The sequence below is a fragment of the Ranitomeya imitator genome, chromosome 1 (genome assembly GCF_032444005.1).
Source record: "Ranitomeya imitator isolate aRanImi1 chromosome 1, aRanImi1.pri, whole genome shotgun sequence".
Lineage (NCBI taxonomy): Eukaryota > Metazoa > Chordata > Amphibia > Anura > Dendrobatidae > Ranitomeya > Ranitomeya imitator.
Genome location: NC_091282.1, coordinates 112,870,198 through 112,884,781, shown reverse-complemented (window position 1 = coordinate 112,884,781; position 14,584 = coordinate 112,870,198). Strand labels below are relative to the sequence as shown.

General features: G+C 46.0%; 1 protein-coding gene across 3 annotated transcripts in view; it reads right to left on the bottom strand.

Moving 5' to 3' along the window:
* HOMER1 (homer scaffold protein 1) overlaps positions 1 to 12,962 on the bottom strand; it is a 150,164-nt gene extending 137,202 nt beyond the window's left edge. The window contains exons 1-2 of one of the 3 annotated variants that reach the window (XM_069749838.1): positions 12,846 to 12,962; positions 10,087 to 10,641 (exon numbers count right to left, since the gene is read on the bottom strand). In XM_069749838.1, coding sequence (XP_069605939.1) covers positions 10,087 to 10,091 — 5 coding nt within the window. In that variant the 5' untranslated portion in view covers positions 10,092 to 10,641; positions 12,846 to 12,962. Of the gene's footprint in view, positions 1 to 10,086; positions 10,642 to 12,625 lie in introns of all 3 variants that reach the window. The other 2 variants (XM_069749847.1, XM_069749830.1) reach the window with 2 other exon arrangements.
* Between the last annotated feature and the right edge of the window lie 1,622 nt (positions 12,963 to 14,584).

The window sequence follows — 14,584 nt, the reverse complement described above, 5'->3', positions numbered from 1 at the left end:
TGAGCCAAACACCGCCGCAGCGACAATGCATCGGCAGGGCAGACGGCCGGGTGGGTGCCCCACAGCTCCCTTGCTGCAAGACTGAGTCCCCATGACTCCAGACCGCGCTGCCCCACCAGCACAAAACCGCAGCAACAATGTCCATTCTCTTTTCAGCATTGAACAACCTTTGTGTTTGATATTGAAATTCGCCATAGGAAAAAAATAAAGACTAAAATGATTATGGCATAATGTGACCAGCTAACATTGGCTGAAATTTTTCTTTACGCCAGAATTTTCAATGGCTGGGTTCACACTGCGTTGTGTGAACCCGTTTAACGGACTACGTTACACCGCGGCATAACACGGTGTAACGTAGTCCGTTAACGCCGCCATTACAAGCAATGGCGAGCACACGCCCACAATGGGCGTGCGCTAGCGATGTGCCGTCATTGAGTGCCGGACCCGAGACGCCGCCTGCAGCGTTTCCGGGTCCGTCACTGCTAGCTCGCCGCTAGCGCAGATGGAGCTAGCAGAAGCTCCATCTGCGCTAGCGCTGTGCAAGTGCTGGCACTTGCGTTAGTGCAGTCCGTTTAACGGATATGTTGAACGGACTGCACTAACGTAGTGTGAACCTAGCCTTAACTGAAGATTTTTTTTGTATGAAATAAATATGAGAAATAAATATGAGAAATTGATAATCAATGAGACTAAAAAAAAATTATAAGCAACCTTGTTCTAAAAAGCTGCATAATAATAGCAGCAACCATAAAAGCAAAGTATAAAAGGAAGTGCACGAGGAGTGATGCCAGTTCATTCATATATAGACATTTTCCGGAGCTGTGAATAAGTTTAAGTACGTATGCTAATCTGTATACTCATTCAGACATAATCATCTCCTACAAGACAAACAGTAAGAGATTTAAGCACCAGGACGCCACTTTGATAGCAGGAGGTATACAGGTATGTGCAGCAGATGTAAAGGTGCCCCACTGAACATAACATTTCTTTTCTCGATTTATAATTCAGGCATGTGGCACGACAATGGCCAGCTTTGTTTTTCAGAACCGTCTTCCAAATGTGCCATTCACAATGCTGCACAATCTCAGTTGCAACCTCAAGGAAAAAGAAAATAACAAAAATCTAAAAGTATAGCCCCACTGTGGCACACTATGGCCTAAAGCTGTGACTTTTCATTCTTCGCATCAGTAGGAAAGGCTTTGGCAGAGAACATTGCAAAAGTTTAACATAAAAAAGGGACAGCTAATATGTGGTTGCTTAGGTTTATTGCATTCAATTACCACTGTGTCCTGAGATCGACGCTTAGATTTCTGCTATATAACACAGCATCACTGAATCATGGGGCAAGTGAATTGTAGACTTGTGTGCCAACAGCGGAAACATTTAACAATATTTAAATGTTTCGCATTATTTGTGCCCAAACACGATCAGCATAAGTATACTAAAAATACAGACTAAACCCAACATCAGTTTTCTTACTTGTACGTTTGTGTCTTTTTTTCATCTCTTTCCACCCCTCTGTGCATCCAGTTTTACATTGCAGAATGGATGGACCACTTATTCTCTGTTAAAATTACATTTTCCAGCAGCACCCGTCTTCTCCTCAGTGCTGCAGTGCCACCCCTCTTCAACTGTATTTGCTGCACTCAAGATCAATAACTGGTGCGTCGCACATTCATTAAATATGTTTAGTGGGCACACACAAATATTTGTGTGCTAAGTACCTCAATTTTATAAATATAGTTTCTTTGGCAGAACTGCTATTTAAAATCATTCATATATTTAATGTTTTTTTCTTAATTTATATGTTTGAATAGTTATAAAGAATTATTATAGCATTATGCCTTTAGTATTAGATATAGTGCTAGATAGATTGTTGGGCTTACAGTATATAAACATATAAAGTAGATTTATATTACCATCACAACTTGTCAAGTACTGCTGAGCTGCGTTCTGAGCCAAGTGTGTGTTCAGCATTACAGGAGAAGCTCTGCATGGTCTGCACTGTGTCCTCTGCCAGGCATCACCGATTCATTAGAGCACAGTAGTGCGATTCCATGAATGACTGAAGGAGCGCTCTGCGGTGAGAATGAGGGAGCGCACAGCAATAGAAGACAGGCTTCCTACACCGCACATGATCGACCTAAACCTTAGGAACTACAAGGGGACAGTTCCAACGGCAACGTCGTTCCAATGTCATCATTGGGGGCAATTAGTGCTAAACTGCGAGGATTTTTCAGAAACTTATATTGGAACACTTTAATAAAAATTGTTGGAGATTAGTATAGTTTTGCACTGCGTTCAGCTTTGTTTCCACCACAGAAGCATGAACAATGCAAGGAGTTTGGTCACCAATGCAAGACATATGTGACACCATAAAACCGTTTTGGAAAAAAGGGCAATTTGATCAAATTATTTAGAGGAAAAATATTTTTATGTTTGAAAAATAGTGACTATTCTGAACAAAAAAAGTTCACATTAATTCATAAAAAATTCACAATTTCAAATGTAACAGCGGAGGGAGTAGAACTGGTGGGGAAAAGTCTACCTAAGGCTGCCGTCACACTATCAGTATTTGGTCAGTATTTTACATCAGTATTTGTAAGCCAAAGCCAGGAGTGGGTGATAAATGCAGAAGTGGTGCATATATTTCTATTATACTTTCCCTCTAATTGTTCCACTCCTGGTTTTGGCTCAGGAATACTGATGTAAAATACTGACAAAATACTGGTAGTGTGACGGCAGCCTAAGACATTGGCATTGCATTGAATTTGTAGGACACTGTTTACTTTCACAAGTAAAGGGTCGGCCCTTGAGATGATCAGATATTGTTCAATTTCACACCTTGGTCAGCCAATATTTACACATATCACAAACTTTCTCTTATCGGTTAGTGCCTATTATCTTCCTGTGTTTCAAAGGAAAAAAAATCACCATCAATATGGCGCTGTCGGGTGCACCTGCACATTAGCATCTATCACGTTCCGATAGATGCTAGTGCGCAAGCACTGCCGCCGGCTCCTTGTTGCTGCAGCCCAAAAAATGTACACTACAGCAAAATGGTGCAGGCGCTTGCGCAGTAGCATCTCTCTGTACGAGACAGATGCAACTGTCAATGCGCCACCTCTGGCGCCATTTTGTTGTAGTGTAAAGTTTTTTTTTTTTGGACTGCAGCAGCAAAGAGCCGGCTGAGGCGCTTGCGCAACAGCATCGATCTCCGAACATAGAGATGCTACTGCGCGAGCCCCCCCGCCATTTTGTTGTAGTGTACATTTTTTTACCCTGCAGATGTGGCGCACAGGGTAATAATGAAGAGCTGCCTATGGATATGCCCCAGAGGATACTGTGAACACAAAATTAGCAGTGATTGAAGAAATAACATATCTCTGGAGATCTATGAAAGATTTTAGAAAAAAAATGGAGTACTCTGGAGCAGGGGGAATAAAATAAGTGCTGGTCACTTTTGATATGGTGACAAGTCATCTGTATCTATAGCTTTTGATCTATGCTTGAGTGTCCAGTGCTGCATTCATAATTCTGCAGGGATCAGAGTGAAAATCTGCTAGCAGTGGTTGCAGTTAATATGTCTGCACAACATTTGCTCTGGTGATTTGTCCTCTGTAAATTATGACCTCCGCTATGCTGTTAGAAGGGTAGTGCTATTTGTAATTGTTCGAGAAGTCCTCTGGCGATAACCTGATGGCGGAGTATCTTGCTGCAGGCACACCCATGGCTTAGGCGTATCCTCTGGGGGAAGTTAACATGAAGTGTTCAACGCCAATAGGAAGAATTGCACATTGAAGTCAATTGCCTGCCCACCTAATAAATATGCATTATGGATCGCTTTTTGGAGCTCACTGGTTGGCCACTTGCCCATTTTCTATTAAATCAGAAATATCTAATAATTCATTTGTAGTGGTCTCTTTTACTGGAAGCCCCCTTGAACTCAGTTTTTCTGGAGATCCTACTTTAGGAAGATTCTTTACATTCTTTTAAATAACCTAACAGGACTAGGGAGACAGTCAGTAAGTTGCTGATTTCCTTGTACATCTTGGTGCCAACCTCCAATAGGCACATACGACCAAAATTGATCTCCAACAGAGCTCACTGTGACTTTTAGTCAATGGCCCCAGCACTGCATATGAATCCCATTACATAGGGCTTCGGACGTAAGCCCTAACGAAGCCACTGGATGGATGCTAATATTCTATGTGAACATGGCGTAAGGCTAAGAAATCTGGAGAACTACACCCACGCCCATAGTGCTGGAAAAGAACAAAAAATAGCTGAAACCAGGAAGAGTTATATTAAAAAAAAGTGTAAAGTAAATATTAATATATGTAAGGTGCAAAAAAAAAAGTCTTTTATTAGAACCATTTTTACTCCAGAAATAAAAACGCAAATATAAAGATGAATCAAGGCCTCTAGAAATGGACTCATTTTGTGCCAATTATTCGTTGTCTGTCCGACTGGCCAATCTATCGAAGCATTTATGGCAGCAATAAGGAAAATGTTCTGTACGTTAATGACCTACATCTTAAATCAACCAATATTAAACAATTTTTTATTATTTTCCAATGTGGACCCGAATCATCGTTTGCAGTTTTTTCTTTTTTGACTTTTTTCTTACTTTCACTAATGTATCATTGTGCCAAAGTCAGCAAAATGGCACACGCGATTCATTTTTTTCAAATTATATTCTGTCTTATAACTGTTTTAGGACTTTAATAACGTTTTGTAAAAAAAAAAAAAACAGCAAAAAAAAAGCAACTTTTACAGAAAGTAAATCACTCCAGGAGGAATCGGAATGGAGTTGTGTCAGATTTGACAACTTTTTCAAACTGTTGCAGTTGATGAATCAGTTTACAACATTTGGGAAAGACACAATGATGCAGAAATCAGAAAATTATGGTAAGAAGCAACAAAAGAGAACTTCAAAAAATCTGATCAAATCAAAGTGTATGCAAAAAGAATGGCGGAAATACAATGAAGAATCAGGCTCTATGTCTATAACAAAAAAGTTAAATTCTGACCCAATTTTCAGCCTGTGCACTAAACCTAATTCTAGGCTGACACTTCTTGGTTTGTAGAGATCTCTGTTCAGAAGTCACCTAATTACCAACATAGGTAGGATATCTACACAGGATCCACCATTAATAATAAGTGACGTCCCAGCTCGCCTCCTCCCCCTCTCTGCACAGGTCCCATAGAAGTAGCATCTACAGATTATTGTTTCCTATGGCCCATGCGTCTGCTGTAAAGTATATCGCTTAATTCCATTTATAGCAGCTTAGGCAAAATATAAAAAATAAAAACATATAAAAAACATCTCTTTTTTTATTATTGTAAAATAATAAGGGTAAAACAGACTAATAAATGCTTCTCAGACAGGGAATGAGACATAGAAAATGCTGCGCCTTCTTCCCAGCTGAACTCCACACTCCTGGTTATGAAGCCACATTAGCTTTTTGCACTAAACATACTTATGTTACTTTGGGTTATTGGATCAAGAGCTGAAGCCGACATCGCAGAAGGCTCGTCTGCTAGAACCTCACCCGGGTACAACACCATGACTGTGTCTGGGAGCTGCACAGCATATTCTGTGCATGTGCTGTTATTTATCATCTCAGACCGGACCAGATGGCTCCCTACCCAGGACTGACATCAGGTAACTGTCAGACAATATGGGGCCGACATCAGGAAGCAATGCGTTGCTCAGCAGCTCGCACATTACTATTGGAGCCTGTCAGTACCGTACTGGATGGGAGCGTCTTTGCTGGAGTAGACTGGTTCCTTTTTTAATAAGAAACCATCTGATCACCATGGGTCGGGATTCTGTAATCCCCAGCGATCAGCTGTCACTGGTGGAGGAAGCCACAGGCACACACATACATATTTCTCCTCCATCCAATGCTCTTTTTATATAGAAAAAGAATTCAGAAGAGTCTCGATGGTCGATAAAAGTAAATCATTGACTTTCCTGAAAATTGCATTTACATCATAGACTATCAATCTGATCATTTCTATGATCACTTGTCTTTCCTTCTCTCATGTTCTTTCCACTGCAAATGGTGGGCTGACACCTGAGTACACCGACGGACGTGCTACCGGCAAAGCGCAATTTTGAGTTCAGCATTAAACATGTGATCAGCGACAGATGAACGCGCCGTCACTGATCGATAACTCGCCGCACATGTCCACACTGGATTGGGAACGTTAACTTGATCTAAAAATTATGTCCTTGTACAAAAAGGCCCCTAAGGCACGTAGAAGCGGGCTTCACCTCAGAGTGTCCCTCCATGTTAGCACATATGAGCGGGCACTGAGAGGGAGACCTGACACTCTGACATCTATACGTCCTAAAAAGACATATGCCCAGAGAGGAAACAGCCGCACTCAATACATTTTGTGAAGTTGAAGAAAGTATCTGTGTTTATTACATGTACAGGAAAAATCACCACAGAAAAACAAAAATAAGTGAAAACAAGGTTATGTTTCGACCCTAACCGGGTCTTTGTCAAACCTCACTTAGGCCAGTCTCACACGTCCAGATAATTCCGGTACCAGAAAAATCGGTACCGGAATTATCCGTGTCCGTGTGTCCGTGTGCTTACGTTGAATATCAGTGTGGCACACGTGCGGCAGCTATGTGCCGAGTGAGGACCACACGGACCATGCAGGAGACAGCGCTAGAGTTAAGCGCTGTCCCCTGCGTGCGGTGCTGAAGCCGGTATTCATCCCTTCTTCCCAGCAGCAATCGCTGGAAAAAAGGAATGAATAATCTTTTTTTTTTATTTTTAAAATAAAGTTGCCGGTAATCTGCCCCCTCCCACCCCCTGTGCGCCCCCCCGCTGGCATTAAAATACTTACCCAGCTCCCACGGCGCTTGCATTCTCTCAGCGTCGCAGCTCTTCCTGTATGAGCGGTCACGTGGTGCCACTTATTACCGTAATGAATATGCAGCTGAACCCCTATGGGAGGTGGAGCCGCATATTCATCACTGTAATGTGCGGCACCACGTGACCGCTCATACAGGACAAGCAGCGACGCTGAAAGGATGTAAGCGCCGAGGGAGCGGGGTAAGTATTTTAATGCCAGCGGGGGGGCGCACAGGGGCTGGGAGGGGGCAGATTACCGGCAACTTTATTTTAAAAATAAAAATAAATAAAAAAAAAAGATTATTCATTCCTTCTTTCCAGCGAACACTACTGGAGAAAAGAAATGAATGGGGCTTCAGCACCACACGTGGGGGGGGACAGCGCTTACAGTAGCGATGTCTCCTGCACAGGACACGGACTGCACACGGACAACATCCGTGTGCGGTACCTGTTTTACACGGACCCATTGACTTTAAAGGGTCAGTGTGATCCGTGCGCTCCCACGAACACTGACATGTCTCCGTGTTTTGCAAACGGACACACGGTCCGTGAAAACACGCTGACATGTGCAGAGACACATTGACTTTAATGTGTCTACGTGAGTCAGTGTCTCCGGTACGTGAGGAAACTGTTACCTCACGTACCGGAGCCACTGACGTGTGAAACCGGCCTTAGGGATAGGGAAGTTTATATAGTAAATCCAAGTAAATTGCGAGAAGTCCCCTCTGGGGCTCTTCCATAGGTGCAAACTTCCCTATCCTAAGTGAGGTTTGAAAAGAAGCCTCCGCTCTGTTGATATGACGTCAGCAGAGGCAGCTGAATCCCCGGCAGCAGCCGGTCTGTGACTGCTCTGTGCCAACAATGAATGGCGCCAGGCACAACAGGCCGGTGGGTACCAACTATCTGACTGTTGGTGCTTAGACGCATTTTTTGTTTTTCACAAAGTCCCAGATATACCCTTTAAAGGGGAACATAAAGGCATTCCATCTCTATTTAAAGGGAAGGGAGGACACAAAAGAGTATACAGACAGGATATTACAGGGTCACAGCTAATTTTTTTTCCGAGGTAAAACCTCACCATTTGTTTTTAAACAATGTTTTACCTCAAAGAAAAATCATTTGTGATCCCGTGTTGTAATGTCTGTATACTCTTTTGCTTCCTCCCAGCCAGAAGCTGTGGTACGATCAGGCCCTGTCCCTGTACGGTCAGACACAGCCATTACACAGTACACAGCAGCTACACATTTATAAGATTATCTCAGCACAGGAGCATTTTATTTAAACGCATCCAATTGTGGAAATTATCATTATTCCAAGATCTATTGATTAAAATTCACTTTTGTTCATGGGAAAATAACCTTAAAGGCAAACAAATGGCGATTGCAGCATTACAAATGCATCATATCGGATGGGCAAGTACACAAGACAAGGCACCCCTCATTTTTGCAGCTAGCCTTATGTGTACTCCTCATTTCTCTCCACCGTCATCCTTCCATAAATGTAGTGATCTAAATGTAAGACCCACTGTCCCCCTATCATGTATCTATAGTAAGGTCCACCATCTTCTGCTGATCCTCCCCCTGCATCATCTCTCTCCTTTACAAGGCAGCCCGAGTTGGTAATAGTTATAGTGAGTGTCTGTCACCCATTTATAGGGGTCTTCCCATACTCGCATATTTCCATATAATAGGAGACAACTTGCTGATCGCTGTGAATCTGACCCCCCAACAATCCTTAGAACAGCTCTCCGGAACCCTGAGAAACAGGACTGCAGATCTCTGTATTGAATGGAGAGGAGATGTACACGCTCAGCCTCTGCTCCATTCATTGTCTATGGGACTGCAGTGGAAAATCAAATAAGGCGCTCACTATTTCTGGGTTCGGTAGTCCAATTCTCAAGATCGCTGTTGGTAGCAGAGGTCAGATCCTCAAAGATCAGCAAGTTTGCCGTATCCTATGGGAAAACCACACCTCGACATCTACGGCATCATCAACATCTCAGATAGCATTCATTGACTTTCATTAGGAAATTGAAATGAATGCCCCCTTACATGCATTGCTTTTATTTATTATGCTTTGCTTATATAGCACCATCATATTCTACAGCACGTTACATACATTATTATCATCACTGTCCCCATTGGGGCTTACAATGTAGATTCCCTATCAGTATGTTTTTAGAGTGTGGGGAAAACCCATACAAACTCCTTGCAGATGTTGTCCTTGGTGGGATTTGAACCCAGGATCCCAGCAAAGCAAAGCTACGGTGCTAAGCACTGAGCCACCGTGCTCAAGGAGACTTAGGCAACTCCTTACTCTGCCTGTCAGTTCCTGAACTGTATCTTAGCATCATCCCAAGAAGAGTGATACATAGAAAACTAGTGCAATAGACGGTCACACAGTCCAAAAAAAGTGTCCAAAAGTTGCTCATTTCTAGTATCTCGAGTTTTGAGACAGGCACGATACTGATCTCATTGCTCTGCTGCACTTCATATGGTTTCTATGTTGGGTTTCGTGCACCTTTACTTGTCCTACATCAATCTCTCACTCGAAACTACAAGTTCTTAACCGTCTTTCCAATCTCGTATTTAACCCTTTACCTACAAGTCATTCATCCTAGAGGAGCTAGGAGTTATCCCCCATAGAACATGTGTGTATTTCATCTCTGCACAAGGCGGACATCTGACGCAGATCACCCCAGCCATTATCAAACATTATACCAATTTCAGGGGTTTTACCCTGTTGCTAAATATGAGCAAAGCATTAAATAACATTGCAGCTTGAGGGATCATTAACTAAAGACGTGGACGAGTTATTCCGGCGAACGTACAAAGCGCTCAGCTCGGAATCCAGGAACCTTAATAGTGTCCTGCTGCTTTAATAAGGCACGCTCCTTTATTAGAATAGACGGACACATCAATCATCCTTAAGTGCTATATGTATTTGTGGCAGACAGTAAATCCAGGTTATATTCGTTTACTACCATCATCTATGCCTTAGTGTCACTTAGAGATCCTATGTGCTGACTTATGGAGCATTTAGGTTGCATAGACCTGTACACATTACACATAAAGGACAGATCTCTCTGATAGATCTTACAACTGAAGTCTTTCCTGAGACCCACATAGATGTCTAGACTCACTCAATGTCAAGGTCATCATCATCATTAAACTCATGCGATTGATGGAAATGGTTAATTCACACTTACCCCATTTTGCCCAGATTAGATTTTGCACTGAAGTGATGTAAAGAAGTTTTAGAAGGTTTCTTCTTGCACCATTAGTTCTCCTCCGCCTTTCTTGTATCAGAGTATACGGTCACCTCTCCTAACTTGTGTCACTCAGCCGGTAACACAGATACATCAAGTGTCTGGCTTTTAAATCCAAAGATAATTCCAAAACCGATGGAGAAAACAAATGAAAAGAGCGATAAGTTTTTTTTTTTCCTTATATAATTTACTGTAGTAAAAAATGACAATTGTATATTAAAAAAAGTATATCCAACAAAAAAGGCGCGCATTCATGTGCCTTCTTCTCCCACAGTCTTGTAGTTTCAGGCAACACTAGGAAGCCAGCCCAATGCTTATTCCAATCATGTCCTTCTTGACAAAGATCCGCTTCCCACGCTCCTCTTCCCACACACACAGACATATATACAGTGTGCACCAGTGCGACCAATAACTGCAGACCTCCCAAGTCTCCTTCCTGGGCTAGAACCAAGCCTCGGCTTCCTCTGGGGAATCCTCTGCAGGATGGATCCAGTGCTACAGGACACAAGGGAAAAGTATCAGGAGGCAAGGCAGATGATGGATGGGTGCGTGGATGGGTGGATGGATGGGTGGATGGATAGGTGGGTGGATGGATGGATGGATGGATGGATGAATGGATAGGTGGATGGGTGGGTGGATGGATAGATGAGTGGATGGATAGGTGGATGGATAGGTGGATAGATGGGTGGATGGATAGGTGGGTGGATGGATAGGTGGATGGATAGGTGGATAGATGGGTGGATAGATAGGTGGATGGATAGATGGGTGGGTGGATGGATAGGTGGATGGATAGATGGGTGGATGGATGGATGGGTGGGTGGATGGACGCATAGATAGATAGATAGATTGATAGATAATAGATGATAGATAGATGATAGATGATAGATAGATGACAGATAGATGATAATAGATAGATAGATAGATAATAGATAGATAATAGATAGATAGATAGATAATAGATAGATAATAGATAGATAGATAATAGATAGATAGATAATAGATAGATAATAGATAGATAGATAATAGATAGATAGATAGATAGATGATAGATAGATAATAGATAGATAGATGATAGATAGATAGATAATAGATAGATAGATAATAGATAGATAGATAATAGATAGATAGATAATAGATAGATAGATAATAGATAGATAGATAGATGATAGATAGATAGATGATAGATAGATAATAGATAGATAGATGATAGATAGATAGATAATAGATAGATAGATAATAGATAGATAATAGATAGATAGATGATAGATAGATAGATAATAGATAGATAGATAATAGATAGATAGATAATAGATAGATAATAGATAGATAGATAATAGATAGATAGATAATAGATAGATAGATAGATGATAGATAGATAATAGATAGATAGATAATAGATAGATAGATGATAGATAGATAATAGATAGATAGATGATAGATAGATAGATAATAGATAGATAATAGATAGATAGATAATAGATAGATAATAGATAGATGATAGATAGATAATAGATAGATAGATGATAGATAGATAGATAATAGATAGATAGATGATAGATAGATAGATAATAGATAGATAGATAATAGATAGATAATAGATAGATAGATGATAGATAGATAGATAATAGGTAGATCTGTAGCCCCCGCTCCTCACAGGCCCCGCACACTGCAGCATTGTTGTTATTACTCCTTATATAACGCTGATTTGTGCGGTTCTCAGTGACTAGTGATGGGGGGGGCGCCGGGCTTAGGACCCAGTGGCCGCCAGGTGCAGGTAGCCCACCCTGGCATGTCCCCCGATGCAGGTAGCCCACCCTGGCATGTCCCCCGGTGCAGGTAGCCCACCCTGGCATGTCCCCCGATGCAGGTAGCCCACCCTGGCATGTCCCCCGGTGCAGGTAGCCCACCCTGGCATGTCCCCCGATGCAGGTAGCCCACCCTGGCATGTCCCCCGGGGTTGAGGCTATTCGGGGCAGTTGCCGGTCTGTACCTGTGGCCGGGTGCTGGAGCCTAGTAGCCGAGCAGCCGCGCTGGAGGCTCGGGGGCGGCGGGCTGTGACATTGCAGGGGCTGCAGCGTTCACCCTCCGGAGCGGCACTCGCCTTCAGCACCGCGGACAGCGGCGGCGGGCGGTCGCGGGCAGCAGCCGGTGTGCGGCCAGGAGCGGGGCACAGCACGCGGCCATCCTTCAGCTGCTGGCACCGAGCATGTCTCTGTAACACAGTGACAGGAGGGTAACGGGGACGCGGGGAGGAGACAGCACACAATAACCCCGGACCGCAAGGACAGCGCCGCCCTCAGCAGCAGCTCGGGCCTGCACCCTGCTCCGGGCACGGGCGCTCTACACTGGCACTCAGCCCGACTCCCACCTTCCTGTGCCCTTGCGTTTAATTCCATGCCAGCCGGGCTAGGAAGGGTTACCAGCACACGGCAGACAGCGCCGACACAACGTGCCCGATGGCAGAACGCGGGCATCTTACCGTGTGCACTATGCCCATGTGCGGCTCCGCCAGCGGCCGCATGTTATGTAATGCACAGAGAGGAGCGGCGCCCCCAGCTGTCACCGCACGGTGCGGCACAAGCACCGGTCCTGTCCGGGCACAAGGATGCGGCACCGATCACTATGGACGGAGCGCCCGTGTGCGGAGAGACGGACACCGTGCAGTACGCAGCGGATACACCGAGAATGGCAGCACTGACCGCCTGATGATGCCGGTTACCGGGGCTCTGAGGCTGGGATGCTGGCCGGGCCGGTGCCGTCAGTCTGCTCAGACCTTCTCTCCATCCCACTGCTCTGGAGATATTTAAATAAGCAACGTCATCCCGTTCTCCCCTCCGCATTGACGTCACTCCCGTGTGGGGGATGACGTCAAAGTGCCCAGCGCAGCCGGAAGCGCTTTCTAAATAAGGGGAGAAGGGAGAGGCAGAGAGCCGGGGGAGGAGGCGAGAGCGGACCGGGGAGAGGGCGGAGGAGGAGGCGAGAGAGGACCGGGGAGAGGGCGGAGGAGGAGGAGAGAGCGGACCGGGGAGAGGGCGGAGGAGGAGGCGAGAGAGGACCGGGGAGAAGGCGGAGGAGGAGGCGAGAGAGGACCGGGGAGAAGGCGGAGGAGGAGGCGAGAGAGGACCGGGGAGAGGGCGGAGGAGGAGGCGAGAGAGGACCGGGGAGAGGGCGGAGGAGGAGGCGAGAGAGGACCGGGGAGAGGGCGGAGGAGGAGGCGAGAGAGGACCGGGGAGAGGGCGGAGGAGGAGGCGAGAGAGGACCGGGGAGAAGGCGGAGGAGGAGGCGAGAGCGGACCGGGGAGAGGGCGGAGGAGGAGGCGAGAGAGGACCGGGGAGAGGGCGGAGGAGGAGGAGAGAGCGGACCGGGGAGAGGGCGGAGGAGGAGGCGAGAGAGGACCGGGGAGAAGGCGGAGGAGGAGGCGAGAGAGGACCGGGGAGAAGGCGGAGGAGGAGGCGAGAGAGGACCGGGGAGAGGGCGGAGGAGGAGGCGAGAGAGGACCGGGGAGAGGGCGGAGGAGGAGGCGAGAGAGGACCGGGGAGAGGGCGGAGGAGGAGGCGAGAGAGGACCGGGGAGAGGGCGGAGGAGGAGGCGAGAGAGGACCGGGGAGAAGGCGGAGGAGGAGGCGAGAGCGGACCGGGGAGAGGGCGGAGGAGGAGGCGAGAGAGGACCGGGGAGAGGGCGGAGGAGGAGGCGAGAGCGGACCGGGGAGAGGGCGGAGGAGGAGGCGAGAGAGGACCGGGGAGAAGGCGGAGGAGGAGGCGAGAGAGGACCGGGGAGAGGGCGGAGGAGGAGGCGAGAGAGGACCGGGGAGAGGGCGGAGGAGGAGGCGAGAGAGGACCGGGGAGAGGGCGGAGGAGGAGGCGAGAGAGGACCGGGGAGAGGGCGGAGGAGGAGGCGAGAGAGGACCGGGGAGAAGGCGGAGGAGGAGGCGAGAGAGGACCGGGGAGAGGGCGGAGGAGGAGGCGAGAGAGGACCGGGGAGAGGGCGGAGGAGGAGGCGAGAGAGGACCGGGGAGAGGGCGGAGGAGGAGGCGAGAGAGGACCGGGGAGAAGGCGGAGGAGGAGGCGAGAGAGGACCGGGGAGAGAAAGAGGAGGTGAGAGCGGACCTGGGAGAGGACTGTGCTGTGCTGCTCACCAAAAATAGATGCGTGAGGAGACATGATGAGAAATAACAACACAGGGTAATCCTTCCTCAACCCACCCAAACACACCCGTCATCAGCACCAACACATGGCAGCACCAGCACTCTCTCCACTGACACCTGGCTGTGACACACACTGCTATGGTTATCCCTACGTATCACCTATCTATCTATTATCATCTATCTATCATCTATTAGCTATCTATTATCATCTATCTATTACCTATCATCTATCTATTATCATCTATCTCTCATATCTATCTATTATCTATCATCTATTATCTATCTACTAGATGG